Raw genomic sequence first — 24,607 nt, 5'->3', positions numbered from 1 at the left:
TCCCACAGTGCTTCAGCCTCCAACACAAACATTTTTGAGAGTCTCACCAGCTGCCTGCACCACAAACAGCCCTGGCTTGCACACTTCCACCTTCTTCCTGAGATCTGTTATGCATGACTAATTGATGAAAGCTTCTATAGAAAATTGATTAAGAGATAGCCTCTTTTCTTCCATATTTTTGGCAACACTGGTGTGTATAGATAAATTAGAGAAGCTAAGTGAAGAGATTTAGAAGTTGTGGTGTTGCACTGAAAGGATACAGTACTAGCAAGAGGCATCAGTTAAGGTTATGGTATCATACTGGCTTTAGATATCTCTTTGTTATAGCTTTAGACTATGATGAATCTGTATAAAATAAGACAGATTTTAAAATTATTTAAAAAGAATACATCATCCTGAGATTATTAGTGTAGATTAAGAATCCTCAACCTTTGGTAAATTATCTATCATGAAAATTGTCCATTTCATTTAGATTTTCAAATTTATGGTGTATTGAGTTCTGAAGTTAGACTTAAGGACTCATTGAATTTCTTAAGTGTTTATCAATATGGCCGCCTTTTTGTTTCTGATTTTGTTGATTTGTATAGTTTCTCTCTGCCTATTTCTTGGTTTGGCTAAGGGTTTCTCTATCTTGTTGATTTTCTCAAAGAACCAGCTCTTGCTTTCTTTGAATGCCTGAATTGTTTTTTTTTCTTTATATAATAAATAGTTTATTGCTGCAATTATAGATGGCTGTATAAATATGAAAGACCAGATTGCATTATCAGCATATAGAAAAGATGAGGAACTCTGGTCAACTGAACATGTTGTATGCTTTGGTCTATATGTCTGTGTCTATTGCATGTATGCATCTGATTTTTATTAATTTATTACAATTTATTCACTTTGTATCCCAGCTATGTTCTCCTTCCTCGTCTTCTTCAAATCCCACTCTCCTTTTCTCTCCTCCTCTCATGCCTCTCCCTCAGTCCACTGATAATGTTGGATCTCCTCCCCTTCCATCTCACCCTAGCTAATCAGGTCTCATCAGGACTGGGTGCTTTGTTTTACTCTGTGGCCTGATAAGACTGTTCCCCACTTAGGGGAAGGTGATCAAAAAGGTAGGCACTGTGTTTATGATTGAGACAGCCTCTGTTCCCCTTGCTAAGTAATCCACCTGGAGACTGAGCTGCCATGGGCTACATCTTTGCAGGGATTTTCGGTTATCTCCATGCATGGACCTTGGTTGGAGAATCAGTCTCAGAAAAGTACCCTGTGCCCAGATATTTTGGTTTTGTTTTTCTCCTTGTGGAGTTCCTGTCCCTTCCTGGTCTTACTATCTCCCCTTTCATTCATAAGATTCTCTGCACTCCTCCCAAAATTTGGCTATGAATCTCAGGAAATGTTTTGATACCCTTCTGAAAAGTTTTTCTTTCTCCGTCTTTTTTTATTGATAAGTTTGTTGAGTATAATAATGTTGGCTGGAACCTGTGGTCACTCAGAGTTTGTAGGATATCCTTAAAAGACCTTCGTTTTAAGGACTTTGCTGAGAAATATTATTTTTATAGCCTTGCTCTTTATGTGACTTTGTCTTTCCCCCTTCAGTCCTTTAATAATCCTTCCCCATATATTTTGAGTGTTTTGATTACTATGTATTGTGGAAAATCTATTTTATTCTACTTGGTATTCAGTATGGGTCTTGTATACTGCTTGACAGGTATGTCATTGTTTATGTTAGAGAAATATTCTATGACTTTGTTGAAAGTATTTTCTGTGCTATTGACCTGATTGTTTTGTTTCCCTCTGATAGATGACAAACAGGGAAACATCCCTCAACATATTCCTGTAGGAAAGGTGTTTGTGTGTATGACATTCATCTCTTCCCAAGTGCATGTGCCCTTGGGACATTGATTTGGAAAACAAAAACCCAGGATAGCTAAAACAATTGTGTACAATAAAAGAAATGGAGGTGTCACCCTTCCTGATTTCAAGTAGTATTACACAATCATACCAATAAAACGGCATGGCATTTGCATAAACTGAATACCTAGATGTAAATTAATGTATATATATATAGATAGATAGATAGATAGATATAGATATAGATATAGATATAGATATAGATATAGATATAGATAGATAGATATAGATATATATCATATTATTGAAAAAGAAACCCAAAAATACACATTGGAAAACAACATCTTCAACAAATGGTGCAGGTCAAACTGAATGTCTGCATGTAGAAGAATGCAAATAGATCCACACTTATCATCCTGCACAATACTCGAGTCAGTGTGTCTGAAAGACCTCATCATAAACCAGATACACTGAGCCTGATAGAAGACAAACTGGGAAATAGCCTTCAAAACATCCCCATAGGAGATGATTGTCTGAACAGAATGGCTACAGCACAGGCAGTAAGATCAATAATTGATAAATGGGACCTCAAGAAGAGAAAAACAATTTTTAAGGCAAAGAAACATTATCAATTAGTAAAGCAGCCACCTGTAAAATAGGAAAAGATCCCTATCCAATAAAAGACTGATTTATGTCTATCATATGAAAAAAATTAAGAAATTAGAAATCAACAAACCAAGCAGTCTAATTAAAAATGGTGTATAGACCTAAACAAAGAATACTCAATAGAAGAAAATCAAGTAGTTAAGAAACACTAAAAGAAATGTTCAGCATACTTAGTCATTGGGAAAAAGGAAACCAAAACTACTTTGAGATTTTCTTTTGCACCTGTCAGAATGGCCAGATCAATAATACAAGTGACAGTTCATGCAGGTGAGGAATGTAGGTGCTGGTGGGAGTGAAACCTTGTATAGACAATGTGGAAATCACTATGGTGGTTCTTCAGAAAAGTTGGAATTGATCCACCTCAAGAACCATCTCTACCCGCTTTGGGCATTTACCCAAAGGACACTGCATCCTATCCCAAGGACATTTGAAGAACCATGTTATCTGTGGAGTTCTTCATAATACTGAGACTCTTGAAACAATGTAGAAGTCCATAAACTGATGAATAGACATAGAAATTGTGGTACATTTACACAATTGAGTATGATCCAGTTATGAAAATAATGATGGCATGGAACTTGTGAAAGTAGCCAACCAATGTTTCATTTGATTCAAAGCCCACTTCCCAAGATTGAACCCATACCCAACACTGCTAGAGTAACCAAGAACTAGACTATACAACTCAGACAATGAGGGTAAAACCAAACATGATTAGTCATAAAAAGTATCAATGCAATGGTTTCTAATGATATTTTGCTGTACTTATGGATCTGTCCCTTATCCACTCATCATTCGAGAGGCTTTTGACAGCAACAGATGTGAACAGATGCAGAGAATCACAGCCAGACATTATGCAGAGAGAGAGAGTGTAAATTGGAGGTCTCCATCAAACCTGTTTACTCAGATATCAGTGATTTCCAAGAACAGTGTAAGAGCCAGAGTGGGTGGAGAACACCAGGAGGACAATAGTCTGTGAATCGACTAAGCAATGCTCATACGAATTCACAGAGACCACAAGGGCAAGCATTGAACTTACTAGAGCCTGAGTTATGTCCTCTGTGCATATATTAAAGCTTTTAGCTTAGAAGGTTTTTTTTTTGTTTTTTTTTTTTTGTTTTTTTGTTTTTTTTGTTTTTTTTTTTTGCTTAAAAAAAAACCCATTTATTGTTTTTCTCTTTAATTAAAATAATGAGCAAATCTAATTGAATGTATCAGTATCAAAATAGTTTGCAACAGCAACAAAAATTTTAAAGTATTTTCATGACTTTGCCATCTTTGATGGCTATTCTTGTTTTTCAATTTAACTACATCTGGTGAGTGCTCTCTGTCATGAACAATTCCACATTTGGCTAAGGCTGAGGATCTGGCTTGCTTCCATGTATGTGGACCTATCTGCATTGCCCCCGTGGCACGCCTGGGTTGGCTACCCAGAGGCTATTTAAGCTGTGGGCTGGCTTTCCCCGGGGTCCGAGGATTGTTCAATGTTCCTGAATAAACTGCATTGAAAAAAAAAAAAAAGAAGTTTTATGTAACTCTTGCTGTGATAATGAGTGAGTCTGACTCTTGTGTCTGTGCTAGGGACTGTTTTTCTCCTATTTTGTTCTAATATCTAACTTTGATATGATAGTTTTTGCTTCATTTTATTATATATTATTTTTGTGATTTCTGATTGTTACATCTTAGAAACCTGTTTTCCTTTTTCTAATAAGAGACACAAAGGCAGTGGATCCTGAGGGAGGAACTGCAGGGAGGAACTGGTAGGATTACAGGGAAGGGAAATATAATCAGGATATATTGTCAAGAAAGAGAATCTATTTCCAATTTAAAAAACTACAAATAAATAAATAAACAACACCCTGAAAGTTGGTTAATTATAAGTTAAATAGATTCTTTTTGTCTTTCCTCGTGGATTTTACTCCATAACAATTTCAGGATAAATCTTTCTCATCTTATAATTGAACAGAAGAAGCAGGGAAAGCAGTCCAACCCTGAAGCTTATACAGTACCTGCTTTCCTTCTTCGTTTATCTCTCTTGGTATCAGGAGCATTATCATCCAAGGCTAGGCAGTAGGAAACTCATTTTGAGAATGAATGAAAATGAGAGTGAAGGCTAGAGCAGAACAGAAGAACAGAGTTGTTGTTTTTTTTGGTTTGTTTGTTTGTTTTTCTTGAAAAGAAGGGTCTCCCTGGGAAATTTGTATATTGTCTAGTAGGCAAATTAATATGGAGAGAACCAAGGGAAGGTTGGGAAGCCTATTAGGCGAAGCACTGGCATAAATTGCCTTCTGTCTTTGCATGGGCAGGCGACAGTGGTGAAGCCAGGAGCACTGTAGCTCATTGCTGCCCATGCCTAGGATGTCAGCAGCATCTCAGGTCACAGGCTTGGTGAGAAGATGGCATCCATATCAATCTCTGATATTCTAACAGCATGTGGTATTTTGATTTCCCTTTTTTGAGTAACAAGTGGTTATTAATACAGCAATTCACCAATCTTGAGTCTGATACTCTACATGAGTAGGAATGGAGCATCAGGGATCTCTTTTCATGGTCTTTCGAAGTATACACTGAGTGGCTGTTAGACTGTATTATTTTTGTTTGTTTCTCATGATGGTTCTTTTTAATTGAAAGCTAGTATTTTAAACTACTCCCAATTATATCACCAGTCTTTCTGATCTGTTTCTTTTTGTCTGATTTATGTTATAAGGGGTCTTGTGATTTGATCAGATCCACTCAAATAACCTGCCACTCTAGAGGTCATACTGTGTAATGTTGCTGCTGAATTCTTTTAGAGACATGTGCCTTGCTGTTTAAACACACACATTGAAGTTAGTGTGTTGACTGCAGAGTCAGGAATATTGCGTCAGCAAATTGAGAGTTCTTTCTGGATGACATCAGAATAAGTTTCTAATTACTGATTGTGTGCCAATTGCATTTATGAAACTGGGTATTATTCAGAACTTGCATTTAAAAGTTTTATTTGAAATTTTCATGCATCTATATATTGGATTTTGAGCATTTCACTCCCATTCCCTTTAATCTTCCTCCCCTATCTCCTGGTAAAAAAGTCTTCCCCATACCATTGATTTTTCAAGTTGCAGTTCTTTATTTTTCCTTCTGATTATTTCCTGGAATATGGACTACACTCTTCAAGAAAATGACTCCCCAAGTCCTTACTCTGTCATTTCTTACTTACTCATTGACTTTCAGTGAAGGATAAGACCACATTGGATCCTGCCCCTTGCATGAGGAAATGGTGGTGGGTTAAGTGGTGCAAATTGCTGCTGTGGCAGTTTGCTCATGAGGACAACAGAAAAGCTATTCCCACAAGGCCCTGTCTCACAGCCCTTGTTCACAGTGTCTGGTCTTTATGTGGATTCTGTCTATTCTCCATGAAGGTTCCTGAGATCTGGGGCGGGAGACATTCCCTTTGGGATGACTACTCCCCAGTCACATGTTTTCTGTTCCTTGGCCAATTGTGAGCCTCTGTCTTAACCACTTTCTACTGTAAAAAGATACTCTTAGGATGAATGGTAAAAATAGTATGATTCTAAGGGCTTAAATAAAAGGACATTGAAAGCAGTTTGATGCCATGTCCATTCAGAAAACAAACAAGACAGCAAGCAAACAAATGAACACTTGAACTATGGTACGTTTTTCCTTGTTCCCATGACTACCCACACATAGTTTCTTGGACAGGATTACATTTCTGGGCATTAACATTAATACCATTCTGTATGTTTCATATAGTGATGGACAAACATCTTAAAATTTCATCTGTAGACTCCTCAGTGTGCCAGGCTGCAATAAAATCCCCCTTTAGAGCTCAGCCTGTCAGCCAGCGTCTGAAGCAGCAGCTTTCGTAACTCCACACTGAAAAGAGCAAATCTCCACATTTTCTCCTCCTTTGTGTGTCAACACAACCGTGACTAACATGCAGCTAGTGAAAACAAGTTCTCACCGTGATCATTTTCTCACAGGTTCTCATTACACTTAGCATTAACCTCAAAATTAAGGAAAGATTTCCTAAATCAGACAGTCTCATTCATACGTTGGCCTCTATGCACAGGCTATATTAGCTTCTTCCACGGGATTAGCTTTCCCAGACTCTTTTCATTAAATGTCTTCTGCTTTAAATGAACTCAGTGTACTATGCATGGCTAAAGGGATCTTCTTTGCACTTTTGAACTGCTAAATCTCTTCTGTCAGGTCTGCTCCCAAATAGCTTCTCCTGGAGAAATCATTCCTATCCCTTTATTTCTGTCACATACCCCACCAGCTCATCCACTTTTTATCTTACTTTCTATCACCTCATTTTTTTTGTCTGACTGACAGTACTAACTACTTTCTCATCAATGATAAGGAATAGGAAATTTACTCATTAACTTCCTTTGAATGACAACATATGTATATGTTAATTGAATTCTATGCAATGGGAGACAGAAGAGTGTGTACATATATATATTGATAATGTATCTAGCTATGTTTCTGTGTAGAATCAACTATTTAACATAGGTTGCTGGAATATGCTTGTTCTTCTGCCAGAAACCCAAATTTTCAGATTATAGGCGCCCATCACCAAAATGGGCAGAGGTGTGACTCTTAAAACTGTACAATGTGACAAGTTAAGTCCATAATGGTATAGGAGTAATATCTTAGGAACATGGATAGGAATGCCAGCCAACACATTTTTTATCACATGCCTCACCCCCACCAGCCATCCTGTTGTAAAACCTAATGAGATTGGAAGTGATTATAACTTACCACCACATCTATATACTACAAGTTGCGGGATTCTAGATACACTATTGATTGTGTGCATAAATTAAAAGACTCTAACATAGCTTGGAGCTAAGATAATTTCCAGTGGTTACCTCTAGGAGGAGCTATGAACTGTAGGCTTCTTCTAGGGGAAACTAGAGAGGAAAAGTTTGTGGAGGAAAATGGTGGAAGTAGAGATCCTCCCTGGCCATGTCTGCAGCACAGAGGGTCATCATCAGCTGGAAATCAGTTGTATCTACGCAGCTCTCACAACCAGCTATTTAGCCTGATTCCACCAAAAGCAGAGAAAGGCTACCCATTTGCTCACCTGGGTAACCCCCAGGCATCTTGACCTCTCCTGGATCTAGGACAGAGAGCTGTTTCTGCACCATCAGGATTCCTACTGAAGAGGTGACACTTTATTATTGTGAAGGCTGTTGCAGTCTCCTCCTCAGTGCATTAGTCTACAATACAGACACCTTTAGAGCTCAGCCTGATAACCAGTGTTTGAACCAGAAAACTTATTATCTCTGCACAACCTGGTAAACACTCTCCTCTCTGTCCAAAGATCAATGAGCCTTGTCTCACTAAACTAGACTTGAAAGTCTAGGAGAGCATTCAAGGACCAATATGTCCTTTAATCTTTTATGGGAGGTACTATTTGAGTCAAGATTATATAATTATTTTCCACAACTTTTGTCTATTTTGATAGTTTGATTTTAAAGGTGATTTGACACAAAACATTCTCATTTTTATGGAATCAGTAGTTTAGAAATAAAATTTTCTTTTCATATTAGCAATCCATATTTTTTAAGTAGATAATCTTTAAGTTCCAGAAATGACCTTATTTTTCTTCATTGAACTTCTGATTTTACCTATGAATAAATTTTACCTATGTATAAAATCCAGATTTCCCTCTCCTTCTTTCCATACTCTCCTTCTTTCCTTTCTCTCACCTACTCTTCTACTTTCCCCTTCTTTCTTTCCTTTCTCCTTTCTGCTTCTCCTGTTTCTTTCTGCTGTTGTTTATCAGTATATTGTTTCCTCAAGATTGTAATCAAAGGTTTTCTAGTATTATTTCTATTAAACTCACTTGCTTTAAACGTTTTTGATTTTTAATAGAATCCTGTCATAAGTGCATCTTGATATTTGCAGATTGAGATTTTTAAGTTGGTCCCTGAGCTTCTATGTTTAATTTTTTTCCCCAGTGATTGGTTAATCACTTTGATAATATTTTTGGCTACAGCTTTAACCTGTGTTCTCTCACTATGCAGTACCTTGGCTATTTACTTTCTCATTTGATGACTACTTTGCATAGGTCTATACAAGCCAGCCCAGCTGCCCATAATTTATAAACCAGGCCTTTGCATGGAGGCCTGAAAAGCACCAGACAGCCTGGTGCACCAAGATGGAGGCACAGACATGGGGCTACCTATTCCTGTTCCTCTGGATGTCTGGTGAGACATTAAAGAGTATTAGAATATGATCAAAATAATTCATTTGTAGAGAAATTGCTATTTAGTATAGGAATCCAATTGTATTCAGGCAATGCCATTAGGAAAGGCATTTTGGATCCAAACATTTGTATTAGAAACTCTTTGAGTGCATATGTGTATACTCATTGTGTATTTCTGGTTGCAGGTGTTGAGGGAAACATTGTGATGACCCAGTCTCCTGAATTCATGACCACATCTGTAGGAGACAGGATTACCTTAAGCTGCAAGTCCAGTCAGAATGTGGATAGTGCTGTAGCTTGGTACCAACAGAAATCAGGTCAAACTCCTAAACTCCTAATTTATGATGCATCCACTCGATACACTGGGGTCCCTGATCGCTTCACAGGCAGTGAATCTGGGACAGATTACACTCTCAGCATCTGCAGTGTGCAGGCTGAAGACCTGGCAGTTTACTACTGTCAGCAGCATTATGCCTATCCTCCCACAGTGCTTCAACCTCCAACACAAACATCCTTGAGAGTCTCACCAGCTGCCTGCACCACACGCAACCCTGGCTCTGCACACTTCCTCTTTCTGCCTGAGATTTGTTATGCATGACTGATTAATAATTAATAAATATCCTCCATTCTTCCATAGACTATGCACACTGGTGTGTATAGATTAAAAGGAGAAGCTAAGTTAAGAGATTTAGAAGTTGTGGTGTGGCACTGAGAGGATATAGTGTAAGTAAGAAGCATCAGTGAAGTGTACACTGTCATGGTGGCTTTCCCTATCTCTTTGTTATACTTTCAGGCTATGATAAATCTGTATAAAAATCGGATAGAATTTCAAATCATTTACAAAGAATACATCATCATGAGTTTATTACTTTAGATTAAGAATACTCAATCTTTAGAAAAGGAAATCTATCAAGAAAATTCTCCATTTCATTTATATTTTCAAATTTTGTGGTGTATGGGCTTTTGAAGTAAGACCTAATGATTCTTCGAATTTATTCAGTGTCTGTATTTATGTCTCCCATTTAGTTTTTGATTTTGCAGATTTGTGTAGTTTTTCTCCTCCTTTTAGTTAGTTTGGCTAAGGGTTTGTCTCTCTTGTTGATTTTCTCAAAGAACCATCTCTTGGTTTCGTTGATTCCATGAATTTTTTTCCGTATCATAAACAGTTTATTGCTGCAATAATAGCAGGCTGTAAAATATGAAAGACCTGGATTGCATTATCAGCATATATGCATTTGATTTTTATTTATTTATTACAATTTATTTTTTACTTTTTATCTCAGCTATGCCCCCCTTCCTCATATCTTCCAAATCCTGTCCCCCCTTCCTCTTCTCCTCCCATGCCCCTCCCTCAGTCCACTGATAGTTTGGATCTCTTCCCCTTCCATCTGACCCTAGCCTATAAGATATCATCAGGGTTGGTTGCATTGTCTTACTCTGAGGCCTGGTAATGCTGATCTCACCCCAGGGGGAGGTGATCAAAAAGCCAGCCACTGAGTTCATGTCAGAGTCAGTCCCTGTTCCCCTAGGAACAGGGGACCCACTTGAAGACTGAGCTCCCATGGGCTACTTCAGTGCTGGGGTTTTAGGTTATCTAAATGCATGGTCCTTGATTGGAATGGTAGTCTCAGAAAAGACCCTTTGGCCCAGATTTTTTGGTTGTGTTTTTCCACACTACTTCTTCTAACAGGTTTAGTGTGTCTGGTGTTATGTTGAGGTCTTTGATCCACTTGTACTTTAGTTTTGTGCAGGGTGATAAGTATGGATCTATTTGAATTTTTTATATGTAGATATCTAGTTAGACCACACCATTTATTGAAGATGCTATCTGTTTTCTATTGTATGGTTTTGGCATCTTTGTCCAAAATCAGGTGCCCATAAGTGTGTAGGTTTCTTTCTGGGTCTTCTATTCCATTCCATTGATATATTATATTCTTTTTCTCTTCCAGTGCCTTGTAGTTTTTATTTAGTTGGTCTATAGTACAGCTTGAGATCAGAAATAGTGATACCTCCAAAAGGTCCTTCATCTTACAGATTTGTTTTAGCTCTTCTGGGTTTCTTTTTATGCCACATGACATGGAGAATTTTTCTTTCAAGATCTGTTAAGATATGTCTTAGCCAAGTGGATCAAAGACCTTAACATAATTTTAGGCACACTAAATTGGTTAGAAGAAAAAGTGGTGAAGAGTCTAGAACTCATTGGCTCAGGAAAAATCTTCTTGGACAGAACATCAATAACACAGTCTGTATGATAGAAATCCATAAAGGAAACTGAAATTTTTCTGTAAAGCATAGTACACTGTTGTCAGAACTAAACGACAGTCTGCAGATGGGGAAAGGATTTTTTTTTTTTACTGTAAACTCTATTGGTCCTTTTATTTTTTATTTTTTTAATTACACTTTATTCACTTTGTATCCCACCATAAAGCCCACCCTCCTCCCCTCCCAGTCCCACCATCCCTTCCCCTTCTTCATGCATGCCCCTCCCCAAGTTCACTGATAGGGGGAGTCTTCCTCTTCTTCCTTCTGATCTTAGTCTATCAGATCACATCAGGAGTGGCTGCATTGTCATCTTCTGTGGCCTGGTAAGGCTGCTCCCACCTCAGGGCAAAGTGAACAAAGAGCAGGCCAATCAGAGTATGTCAGAGGCAGTCCCTCTTCCCATTACTATGTGACCCACTTAGACACTAAACTGCCATGGAGTACTTCTATGCAGGGGTTCTAGGTTATCTCCATGCCTGGTACTTGGTTGGAGCATGAGTCTCTGGGAAGACCCCTGTGTTCAAATTTTCTGGTTCTGTTGCTCTATTGCTCTTCCTCATTCATATATCTGACAGAGGTCTATATCCAGAATATATATAAAGAACTAAATAATTTTTAAAAACATTAAATTAAGTAACCAAATTAAAAAGTGGAGTACAAAGTTAAACAGAGAATTCTCTGTAGAGGAAATTAGAATGGCAGAGAAACACTTAAAGAAATGTTCAACTTCTTTATTCACCAGGGAACTACAAATCAAAACAACCTTGAGATTTCACCTAACACCCATCAGAATGGCTAAGATCAAAATCTGATGTAAATAACACATATTGGAGAGAATGTAGAGAAAGGGGAACTCTCTTCCATTGTTGGAGGAAATGTAAACTTGTACAACCACATTGGAAATGAATCTGGCGCTTTCTCAGACAATTAGGAATTACGCTTCCTGCTTCCTCTGGATCCAGTTATACCACTCCTAGGCATATATCCAAAAGACGCTCAAGTACACAAAAAGGACATTTGCTCAACCATGTTCATAGTAGTTTTATTTGTAATAGTCAGAAGCTGGAAACAACCGAGATGTCCCTCAATGGAGGAATAGATACAGAAATTGTGGTACATTTACAGAATGGAATACTACTCAGAATTTAAAAACAAAGAAATCATGACATTTGCAGGCAAATGGTTGGACCAAGAAAAGATCATCCTGAGTGAGGTATCCCAGAAGCAGAAAGACACAAACGGTGTATACTCGCTTATAAGTGAATACTACACCCCATAAAATAAGATAAACCTACTAAAATCTGTAAACTGGAAGAAGCTAAACAAGAAGGAGGACCCGGGATAAGTTGATCAATCCTTACTTTGAAAGACAATTGGGATAGACATTGGAAGTAGGAGAAACAAGAAACAGGATGGGATCCTACTCTAGAGGGCCTCTGAAAAACTCTACCTAGCAGTGCATCAAAGCAGATGCTGGGACTCTTGGCCAAACTTTTGGCAGATTGCATGGAATCATATGAAAGAAGAGGGAGTTAGTGAGACCCGGAGAGGACAGGAGCTCCACAGGGACCAAATATATCTGGGTACAGGAGTCTTTTCTGAGACTGATTCTCCAAACAAGGACCATTCATGGATATAATTTAGAGCTCCTGGTCTGATGGAGCCCATGGTAGCTCAATATCAAAGTGGGTTTTCTTGTAAGGGGAATATAGGCTGTCTCTGACATGAACTAAATGGCTGGCTCTTTGACCTTTCCCCCATACATGAGAGAGGAACAGCCTTGCAAGGCCACTGAGGTGGACATTTCAGCCGGTCCTGAAGAGCCATGATAAGCTAATTTCAGATGGAAAGGGAGGAGGACCTCCCCTATCAGTGGACTTAGAGAGGGGCAGGGATGAGATGAGATATGGAGGGTGGGATTGAGAAGGAATGAGAGAGGGGGATACAGCTGGGATATAAAGTAAATAAACTGTAATTAATATAAAAATAAAAAAGTTAATTAAAAAATATGTATACCTAAAGAAGCTAAGCAAGAAGCAGGACCTTGTGTAAGATGATTAATCTTCTCTGAGAAAGGCATAGGGGATGCCATTGAAAGAAGGAAAAAACAGAAAAGAGTAAGGTAGCCTACCACAGAGGGCCTCTGAAAGTCTCTACCCAGCAGTGTGTCAAAGCAGATGCTCAGACTCATAACCAAGCTTTGGGCAAAGTACAGGGAATTTTATCCAAGAAGGAAGAGATAGTAATATGTGGAGAGGATAGGAGCTCCACAATGGGAGCAAAAGTACCAAAATATCTGGGCACAGATGTCTTTTCTGATACTGATACTCCAGCAAGGACCATTCATGGACAAAACCTAGATAACCTAGAATCCCTCTTCAGATGTAGCCCATGGCAGCTCAGTATCCAAGTGGGTGCAGTAGTAAGGGGCAGAGGGACTGTCTATGTCATGAGCACAGTGGCTGGCTCTTTGAGCACCTCCAGCTGAGTAGGAAACAGCCTGGCCACCCCACAGAGGTGGAGAATGCAGCCAGTCCTGATGAGACCTGATAAGCTAGGGTTAGATGGAATGAGAGGAGGTTCACCCTTATCAGTTTACTTAGAGAGGAGAATGGGAGGAGATGGGGACAGAGGATGGGATTGGGAGGGATTGAGGGAAGGGGCTACACCTAGGATACAATGCAAATACATTATAATCAATAAAAAAATAAAAAATAATAAATTGGAACCAGACAAAATAATCATGTTTTTCTGTGGGACTCATTTCCATCTGACCAGCTATTTCCTCTTCTTATTAGGTGAAAGGACACAGCAAGCAAAGTACTAATTAAAAGACATTTAGTAAAAGCATATTAATCTTGGGAAAAGAATTTTGAGGTAAAAATCTTTATCAGAAAATATTAGATTAAATTATATGCTTAAATATACTATATTTTGTGTTAGTATTATAATTTAACATAATTAACTCTATTAGAATGGTAGATTTTGGAGCTGGGCATGGTGGCACATGCCTGTAATCCCAGCACTTGGGAGACAGAGGCAGGTAGATCTCTGTGAACCCTGTCCCAAAAAAAATAAAGAAAGAAAAGAAAGAAAGAAAGGCAGATTTTGTGTGCTATATGAAATTAGCAAGTTATGCAATTTTGTGAGAAAATCTTGAATAATATTATTTACATGTTTCCTAGTCTCCTCTGGTAATGATAGCTTGTTGAAAAACATTTGCTCTTCACTCTGTCTCTCTGCATCCTTGGATGTCACAGTTGGCATGGGGAAGAGGATGATTAGCTGGGCCTCTATCTTTTCTGGATTCAACTTCCTGAGGCTCGTCCCAGTGAGAGAAGATGTCCTTCTGTGCCCTTACTGGGAGTTGCTTTCTCTTCCCTGGTTACCATCTCTGAGTACTCAACTTCCAGTCAAGCTTTGGCTTTAGTTTCACAAATCAGAATCTGGAATACACTCCTTATCGACACAAAAACACAATTCTCACCTTAAAGGGGATATAAGAGATAGTTTGTTCTGGAACTAAATATTGAGCCACTGATTCCTGCAAAAGAGAATCCAGTTTCCTCTAATACCATGGGCCAACTTGACAGCAATTTCATGATGTTTTCATAGTAACTGAACAACAAAAGTTACAAACAGCACATTTTTCAAACAAATTCGTGAAAACATCCTCAGTTCTTCCATAGATTTGTGAACACTGTTGTGTATAGATAAAAAGTGAGAAGCTAAGTTAAGAGATTCAGACGTTGAGTTATTGCACTGAGAGGCTACAGTACATACTAGAAGCATCAATGAAGTGTACATTATCATGGTGGCTTTAGAAATCTATTTGTTATGCCTTCAAGCTATGATAAATCTATATAAAATAGGATTGAATTTCAAATCATTTACAGATAATATATCATCATGAGATTATTAGTTTAGATTAAGAATCCTCAAGCTTTGTTAAATAAAATCTATCAAGAAAATTGTCCCTTTCATTTAGATTTTCAAATTTTGTGGTGTATAGGCTTTTGAAGTAAGATCGAATGATTCTTTGAAATTTTTCAGTGCCTGTCATTATGTCCTTCGTTCTGTTTTGGATTTTGCTAATTTGGATAGCTTCTCTCTGCCTTTTAGATAGTTTGGCTAAAGGTTTGTCTGTCTTGTTGATTTTCTCAAAGACCCAGCTCCTGGTTTCATTGATTCCCTGAATTAATTTTTTTTCATACAATAAACAGTTTATTGCTGCAATAATAGAAGGATGAATAAATATGAAAGATCTGGATTGTATTATGAGCATACAGAAAGATGAGGAACTCTGGGCAACTGCTCATGTGTTATGCTTTGCTATATAAGTTGTGCCTACTGCGTATATGGATCTGATTTTAATTTATTTATTTCAGGTTTTTCATTTTGTATCTCAGCTATGTCCCCCTTTCTCGTCCCCTCCAAATCCCACTCTCCTTTTCTCTTTTCCTCCCATGCCCCTCCCTCAGTCCACTGATAGGTTTGGACCTCCTACCCTTCCATCTGACTGAAGCCTATCAGGTCTCATCAGGACTGGCTGCAATGTCTTACTCTGAGGCCTGGTAAGGCTGATCTCCCCCCAATGGCAGGTGATCAAATAGCCATCCACTGAATTCATGTCCGAGTCAGCCCCTGTTCTTCTTACTAGGGAACCCCCTTAGAGACTGATCTCCCATGTGCTACATCTGTGCAGGGGTTTAAATTTATCTCCATGCATGGTCTTTTATTTGAATGCCAGTCTAAGAAAAGACCCCTGGGCTCAGATTTTTGGTCCTGTTGTTCTGCACTTTTTCTTCAAACAGGTTTACCGTGTCTGGTGTTACGTTGAGGTCTTTGATACATTAGGACTTTAGTTTTGTGTGCAGGGTGATAAGTATGGATCTATTTGCATTTTTCTCTATGTGGATATCCAGTTAGAACATCACCATTTGTTGAGGATGCTATCCGGTTTCTATTGTATGGTTTGGGCATCTCAGTCCAAAATCAGGTGTCCATTGGTATGTGGGTTCATTTCTGGGTCTTCCATTCAGTTCCATTTATCCACCAGTTTTTTCTCTACCAGTACCTCGCAGTTTTATTTAGTCGGTCTATATTATTGCTTGAGATCAGAAATAGTTATACCTCTAACAGGTCTTTTATTGTGCAGATTTGTTTTAGCTCTTCTGGTATTTTTTTGCACATGAAGCAGAGAATTTTCCGTTTTCAAGGTTTGTTAAGAATTGTCTTTGCGAATTGGATCAAAGACCTCAACATAAATCTAGACACACTAAATCAGTTAGAAGAAAAATTGGGAAAAAGCCATTTTTTCTCATTGGCATAGGAAATACATTCTTTAACAAAACACCAACAGCATGGGCTCTAAGATCTATAATCAATAAATGGTATCTCATGAAACTGAAAAGCTTCCATAAAGCAAAGGACACTGTCGTCAGAAACAAATGACATCCTGCAGACTGGGAAAGGATCTTCACCAACCCTATATCTGACAGAGGTCTAATATCCAGAATACATGAAGAACTAAAGAATTTAAGAAGCGACAAATCAAGTAATCCAATTTAAAAATGGGGTAAAGAGCTAAATAGGGAAATCTTTGTAGAGGAATATAGAATGGCAGAGAAACACTTAAAGAAATGTTCAACATCTTTAGTCATCAGAGAAATGCAAATCAAACAACCCTGAGATTTCACTTTATACCCATCAAAATGGCTAAGATCAAAAAGTCACGTGACAATGTATGCTGGAGAGGAATGTAAATTTACACAATCACTTTGGAAATCAATCTGGCACTTTCTCAGACAATTAGGAATAGAGCTTCCTCAAGATACAATGAGGTGCTTAGAATAAAGTAAATTCTTTTGTGTTTGGGTGTAAAGTTCTGTAGATGTTGGTTAGGTCCATTTGATTCATGACCTCTGTTAGAGACATTGTTTCTTTGTTTAATTTCTGTTTTGTTGACCGGTCCTTTGTTGAGAGGTGGGTGAAGTCTCCCACTATTAATATGTGGGAATCTATGTTTGGTTTAAGTTTTATTAATGTTTCTTTTACAAATGTGGGTTCCCTTGTAATTGGGGCCTAGATGTTCAGGATTGTGATGTCTTCCTGATGGAATTTTCCCTTGATGAGTCCTTCCCCATCTCTTTTTATTAATTTTGGTTGGAAGTTTATTATATCAGATATTAGAATGGCTACTCCTACTTGTTTCTTGTGTTAATTTGCTTGGAAACATGTCTTCCATCCCTTTACTTTCAGGCAAGGTCTATCTTTGTGACTTAGGTGTTTTTCTTCTATGCAACAATTTTTGGGTCTTTTTTTTATGCATCCATTCTGTTAGTTTGTGTCTTTTTATTGGAGAATTGAGTCCATTAATGTTGATTGAGATTAAAGACGAGTGGCTGTGATATCCTTTGATTTTGATGATAGCTGTGGCAGTTAGTTTGTCTGCTTGGTTACGTTTTGTTTTGCTGTCATGAGGTTAATTATCTCCTGTGTTTTCTTGAAAGTAGTTAGTTTTCTTGGATTGTATTTTTTATTCTAGTGTCTTCTGTAACATTGGATTTGTGTGTAGGTGGTGTTGAAATTTGTTTTTGTCATTGAATATCTTGTTTTCTCCATCTATGATGACTGAAAGTATTGCTGGGTATAGTAGCCTGGGCTGACATCTGTGTTCTCTTAGGTTCTGCATGATATTTGTCCAGGTCCTTCTGGCTTTCATAGTCTCTCTTGAGAAGTCAGTTGTGGTTCTGATGGGTTTGCCATTATGTTACTTGGCTTTTTTCTCTTGCAGCTTTTAGTATTTTTGTTGTTGTTGTTGTCATGTATACTTACTGTTTTGATTATTATGTTGAGGGAGGATTTTCTTTTCTGGTCTAAATTATTAGGTCTTTTGTAGGCCTCTTGTATTGTTATTGGCCTCTCCTTTAAGTTGTGGAAATTTTCTTCAATGATTTTGCTGAAAATATTTTTCTGGGCCTTTGTGGAGGGAACCTTCTTTTTCCTCTATTCCTATTTTTCTTAAGTTTTGTCTTTTCATATTGTCTTGGATTTCTTGGATGGTCTGTGCCAAGAATTTTTTAGATTTAACATTTTCTTTGACAGATACATCAATTTCTTTCATTGTATTTTCCACGCCTGAGATTCTTTCTTCCATCTCTTGTAGTCTATTGGTTATTCTTACCCCTGTAGTTCCTGTTTTCTTTCCTAAGTTCTTTCTCTCCACAATTTCCTGTTTGTCTTTTCTTTAATTTTTCCAATTCTGTCTTCAGGACTTGAGCCATTTTGTTGATTTCCTTCACCTGTCTGACTGTATTTTCCTTCAATTCCTTCAGCTGTTTGTTTTAATAATCCTCTGTTTTTATTATTTTTTTCAGTGATTTAAGTATTTCCTCTTTAACAGCCAGAAACTGTTTGGCTTCAACTTCCTGTATTTCTTTATGGATTACCATAAACTGTTTGTCTTTATCTTCCTCTGTTTCTTTACTGATGGCCATAATCTGTTTGACTTTATCTTCCTTAGCTCTTTACACATTTTATTAGTTTCCTCTATTATCCTTTTCATAAACATAGATGTTATGTCATCTTCTTGAATTTCTGTTATGCTGGAGTAGACCGGGCTGCCTGCCTCTGGTTAACTGGCTTCTGGAGATGCTATATTGCTCTGTCTTCCATTGGTTGAGCTTTTACACTGGCCTCTACCCATTGGATTATCTTAGGTATTAGGTGTTAGTTTCTGGTGGTTCCTGGAATCCTGTGGTGGAGAGAAGCCCCTTGGCACTAAGGTGATGTTTTCCTGAAGGAAGCCTCCTCAGCTTTTTGAGTATGGTCACTGAATGGCTGGTGTTTTTCAGGAATTGCCACAGCTCACCTCAGGTGTACAGACCTGAGTGGCAATTGTGGTCCTTGTTAGTCAAAGGGCTCCCAAACAAGTCTTGGAGACAGCTGCCCTGCTTCTGCGTTTTTTTTTTTCTGTAAATTTAGTGAGCTGCTGCTATAACCTGGGTGTCCCGTGGTTTGGTCAGTTTTGTTAGGGAACACTGGTTGCCCCTTGGAGCAGTATCTGGGGGTTGATCTCGGGGATCCTAGGCTTCTGCAGGTGTGAGGTTGGGGCTCTTTGCCTCAGTACCCAAGTGGTAGTCAGTGGCAGGTGAGCTCCACTCATGCATGCAGCTGGAGGCTAGAGTCAGGAGCCTGTGGATAGCCAGAAACTTTTCCAGAGCTAGGTGTCCTGAGGTAGGGCTAGATGTTTCCCCCACTGTGGGGTTTTCTCCCAACAGGAAGGCCCAGTCTTTGGTGTTTTGGGTGGCACATAGAGCTTGCAAGCACTGGCAGGTGGTGGCTCTAAGCCTTTGGTGACTGGGCAGGAGCCTGAGACCTTTCCTAAGAACATTCCCTTGTGTGCTGGTGGTGGTAGGGGAGGGTTGGCTGAGTGTTCCAAGCTGTCTTTTTCTCTGTGGGGTTTCGCCTGACAGGGACTCCCAGTCTCTGATGCCCTGGAGCGCATAGTTCTGTCTTTGATGGATAGTCAGGCACAGCAGTTCTTTGGGCTGACAGCATGTGCCTGCTGGTCTGTGGGACCTTTTACAGGGATATACTGGGTGACCTGAAGTCAGTCCCATTTGCTTCCTTCCCTGTGGGGTTTTCTCCTGACGTAGAAACCCAGTCTCTGATGCCCTGGGGTACATAGTTGTGTCTGTGACACAGAGTTGGGCTTGCAGCAGGTCTATGGGCTGGTAGCTGGAGCCCAGCTCAGGGCTGGCTGGCGGGTGTGGCACCTTTTCCATGGATAGACTGGTTGACCTAAGGTCAGTCCTGTTTCCTTCCTTCCCTGTGGGTTTTTCTCACTTCTGGGACTCCTAGTCTCTGGTGTTTTTGTGCCCACCGTTTAGCCTTGGAAGGTGATGAGGACACACAGAGTTGTGGCTCTGTTCTGGCAACCTAGTGCCTGCATGACCCATTCCAGGTTCTGGCTGGGTGACCTAAGAGTGGACCCTACTGATTCCCACACCATGGAGTTTCCTCTCACCTGGGAAACATGATCCCTGTTGTTTTAGGGCCCAGAGTTCAGTCTCTTGATTGCTGTACCGACATGGCTGTCCTACTCCTCAGAAGCAATGTCCTCCTGGAGCCGCCATCTTGGATCCCCTCCACTTGAATTTATTTTAATCATATTTTGAGAGGCACACCTGTCAGAGGATTTATCAGAGACCCTGATGAAAGGACAAAGATAAAGTTAGTTTTGCATCTTTGCCCAGGGCAGGTTTGGCAAGGTCCAGTCTGGTTCTGGGGTCTGGGACTCTAAGGAGTTAAAGTTTTCAGTTCTTTTTTTTTAAATTAAATTTTTATTATTTTATATTAATTACAGTTTATTTACTTTGTATCCCAGTTGTAGCCCCCTCCTTCATTTCCTCTCAATCCCACCCTCCCTCCCTCATCTCCTTCTTTCCCCTTTATAAGTCTACTGATAGGGGAGGAATCCCTCCCCTTCCATATGACCATAGCTTAGTGGGAGACTTCAACACACAACTTTGAACAAAGGACAGGTCAACAAAACAGAAATTAAACAAAGAAACAATAACTCTGACATAAGTCATGAAATAAATGGACCTAACAGACATCTACAGAACCTTTCACCTAAACAAAAAAGAATTTACCTTTTTCTCAGCACCTCATGGAAACTTCTCCAAAGTAGACCATATAGTTGGACACAAAGCGAGCCTCAACAGCTACAAGAATATTAAAATAATCCCTTGTATCATATCTGATCACCATGGAATAAAGCTGGACCTCAACAACAACAGAAATAGTAAAAAGCCTACACACACATGGAAACTGAGTAACATGCTGCTAAATGACAGCTGGGTCAGGGAAAAAATAAAGAAAGAAATTAAAGACATCTTAGAATTCAATGAAAATTAAGGCACAACATATGCAAACTTGTGGGACACAATGAAAGCAGTGCTAAGAGGAAAGTATATAGCACTAAGTACCTTCAAGAAGAAATTCGAGACAGCTCATTCAAGCAACTTAATGGCTCACCTGAAAACCCTAGAAAAAGAAGAAGCAGACAGATCCAAGAGGAGTAGAAGGCTGGAAATAATCAAACTCAGGAGTGAAATCAATCAATTAGAAACAAATAAAACAATTCAAAGAATCAATGAAACCAAGAGCTGGTTCTTTGAGAAAATCCACACAATAGACAAACCCTTAGCCAAGCTAACTAAAAGGCAGAAAGACACCATCCAAATCAACAAAATCAGAAATGAAAAGGGGGACATAACTACAGATACTGAAGAAATCCAAACAATCATTAGGATTTACTTCAAAAGTCTATATGCCACAAAATTTGAAAATCTAAATGAAATGGACAATTTTCTTAATCGATTCATCTTACCGAAACTGAATCAGGACCAGGTAAATCAATTAAATTGTCCTATATCCCCCAAGGAAATAGAAGTGGTCATCAAAAGTCTCCCATCCCAAAAAATCCCAGGACAAGATCGTTTCAGTGCAGAATTCTACCAGATCTTCCAAGAAGACCTAACTTCAGTTCTCTTCAAATTATTCCACAAAATAGAAACAGAAGGAACACTACCAAACTCATTCTATGAAGCCAAAGTCACCTTGGTACCTAAACCTCACAAAGACCCAACAATGTAAGAGAATTTCAGGGCAATCTTTCTTATGAACATTGATGCAAAACTACTCAACAAAATACTTGCAAACCAAATACAAGATCACATCAAAGATATCATCCACTATGACCAAGTAGGCTTCATTCCAGGTATGCAGGCGTGGGCCAATATATGAATTATTCATCAATGGGATCCACCATATTAACAAACTGAAAGAAAAAAACCACATAATAATCTCCTTAGATGCTGAAAAGGCATTTGACATAATCCAACATCCATTCATGTTTAAAGCCTTAGAGAGAGATGAGGGATATAAGAAACATATCTAAACATAGTAAAGGCAATATAAAACAAGCCTATAGCCAACATAAAACTTCAAGTTTCTGAAGAAAGAATTAAAAGAAGATATCAGAAGATGGAAAGATCTACCATGCTCATGGCTTGGCAGGATTAACATAGTAAAAATGGCCATCTTACCAAAATCAATCTACAGATTCAATGCAATGCCCATCAAATTACCAACACAATTCTTTACAGAACTGGAAAGAAAAATTTTCAACTTCATATGGAATAACAAGTGACCCAGAATTACTAAAACAATCCTCTACAATAAAAAATCTTTTGGAGGTATCTCCATCCCTGGTGATCTTAAGCTGTACTATAGAGCAACAGTAATAAAAACTGCATGGTACTGGAATAGAAACAGACTGGTGTATCAGTGGAATTGAAAAGAAGACCCAGAAATAAACCCACACACTTATGGACACCTGGTCTTTAAAATGCCAAAACCACACAATGGAAAAAAGATAGCATCTTTAACAAATGGTGCTGGTGTAACTGGATGTCTGCATGTAGAAAAATGCAAATAGATCCATATTTATCACCCTGCACAAAACTAAAGTCCAAGTGTATCAAAGACCTCAACATAAAACGAGCCACATTAAATCGGTTAGAAGAAAAAGTGGTGAATACCCTACAACTCATTGGTACAGGAGACAACTTCCTGAACAGAACATCAACAGCACTGGCTCTAAGAGCAACAATCAATAAATGGGACCTCATGAAACTGAAAAGCTTCTGTAAAGCAAAGGACACCATCCTCAAAACCAAACGATTGCCTACAGATTGGGAAAGAATCTTCACCAACCCTTTATTTGACAGAGGTCTAATGTCCCGTATATATAAAGGAGTAAAGAAGCTGAAAAGCAGCAAACCAAGTAACCCAAGTAAAAAATGGGGAACAGAGCTAAACAGAGAATTCTCTGTAGAGGAATATAGAATGGCAAAGAAACATTTAAAGAAATATTCAATGTCATTAGCCATCATGGAAATACAAATCAACACGACCATGAGATTTTACCTTACACCCATCAGAATGGCCAAGATGAAAAACTAACGTGAAAACACATGCTGGAGACGCTGTCGAGAAAGAGAACCCTCCTCCACTGCTGGTGGGAATGTAAACTTGTACAACCCCTCTGGAAATCAATTTGAGCTCTCTTAGACAACTAGGAATAGTACGTCCTCAAGATCCAGCCATACCACTTCTAGGCATATATCCAAAAGAGGCTCAAGTACCCAACAAGGACATTTGCTCAGCCATGTTTGTAGCAGCTTTATTTGTAATAGCAAGAAGCTGGAAACAGCCCATATTCCCTTCAAATGAAGAATGGATACAGAAATTGTGGTCCATCGACACAATTGAATATTACTCAGCAATGAAAAACAAGGAAAACATGAAATTTGCAGATAAATGGTGCGACAGGGAAAGGATCATCCTGAGTGAGCTGTTTCAGAAGCAGAAAGAAACACATAGTATATACTCACTTATATAGACATGTAATATAGAATAAATGTACCAAATTCTGTACATCTAAAGTAAGTAATCAAGGGAGAGGACCCTGATAAAATGCCCAATCACCATCCTGAACGGCAAAGCAGAAGGACATCAGAAGAAGAAGAAAACAGGAAACAAGCTAGAAATCTGCCATGGACGGCCTCTGAAAGGCTCTGCCCTGCAGACTATCAAAGCAGATGCTGAGACTTATGGTCAACAGTTGGGCAATGTGCACAGAATCTTATGTAAAAAGTGGGAAATAGATCTGGAGAGGACAGGAGCTCCACAAGGAGCGCAACAGAACCAGAAAATTTGAACACAGGGATCTTTCCAGAGACTCATACTCCAACCAAGTACCATGCCTGGAGATAACCTAGAACCTTTGCAAAGATGTAGCTTATAGCAGTCCAGTGTCCAAGTGGGTTCCATAGTAATGGGAAGAGGGACTTCAGCTTACATGAATTGATTGGCCTGCTCTTTTATCACCTCCCCATGAGCAGGGAGAAGTCTTACAAGGCCTTAGATGATGACAATGCTGCCACTCCTGCTGAAATTTGATACACCAATTTCAGAAGAAAGGAAAGGGGGACCTCCCTTTGGACTTCTGGAGGGGCATTAATGAAGAAGAAAGCGGGAAGGTGGGATTAGGAGGGGAGGAGGGAGAGGTTTATGGGGGGATACAAAGTGAATAAAGTGTAACTAATAAAAGGTAAAAAAAAGAAATTAGGGAAACAACACCCTTCACAATAGCCACAAAGGACATAATGTACCTTGGTGTGAACCAAGCAAGTCAAAGATTGTATGAAAAAAAATGTCAAGTCTCTGAAGAAAGAATTAGAAGAAGATATCAGAAGATGGAAAGATCTCCCATGGTCATGGCTTGGCAGGATTAATATATTAAAAATGGCCATCTTACCAAAAGGAATCTACAAATTCAATGCAATTCCTATCAAATTAGCAATACAATTCTTTGCAGACATTTAAAGAAAAATTATCAACTTCATATGGAACAAGAAAACCAGAACTGCAAAAACAATTCTGTACAGTAAAAGATCTTCAAGAGGTATCTCCAGCCCTGACCTCAAGCTGTACTAAAGATCAATAATTTTAAAAACGGCATGGTACTGACATTCAAACAGACTGGTGGAT

At 38.8% G+C, this 24,607-nt stretch overlaps 1 gene segment (V, D, J or C); it reads left to right on the top strand.

Annotated features, from left to right (window-relative positions):
- The first annotated feature begins 8,660 nt into the window (after positions 1-8,660).
- LOC110563401 (immunoglobulin kappa chain variable 6-17-like) lies at positions 8,661-9,317 on the top strand. The segment is given in 2 exon segments: positions 8,661-8,720; positions 8,905-9,317. Coding segments are annotated over 2 exon segments (462 nt in total).
- The last annotated feature ends 15,290 nt before the right edge of the window (positions 9,318-24,607 follow it).

This window comes from Meriones unguiculatus, chromosome 5 (genome assembly GCF_030254825.1).
Source record: "Meriones unguiculatus strain TT.TT164.6M chromosome 5, Bangor_MerUng_6.1, whole genome shotgun sequence".
NCBI lineage: Eukaryota > Metazoa > Chordata > Mammalia > Rodentia > Muridae > Meriones > Meriones unguiculatus.
Note: the sequence above shows the minus strand (reverse complement) of the source record. Positions and strands in the feature narration are given on the sequence as shown.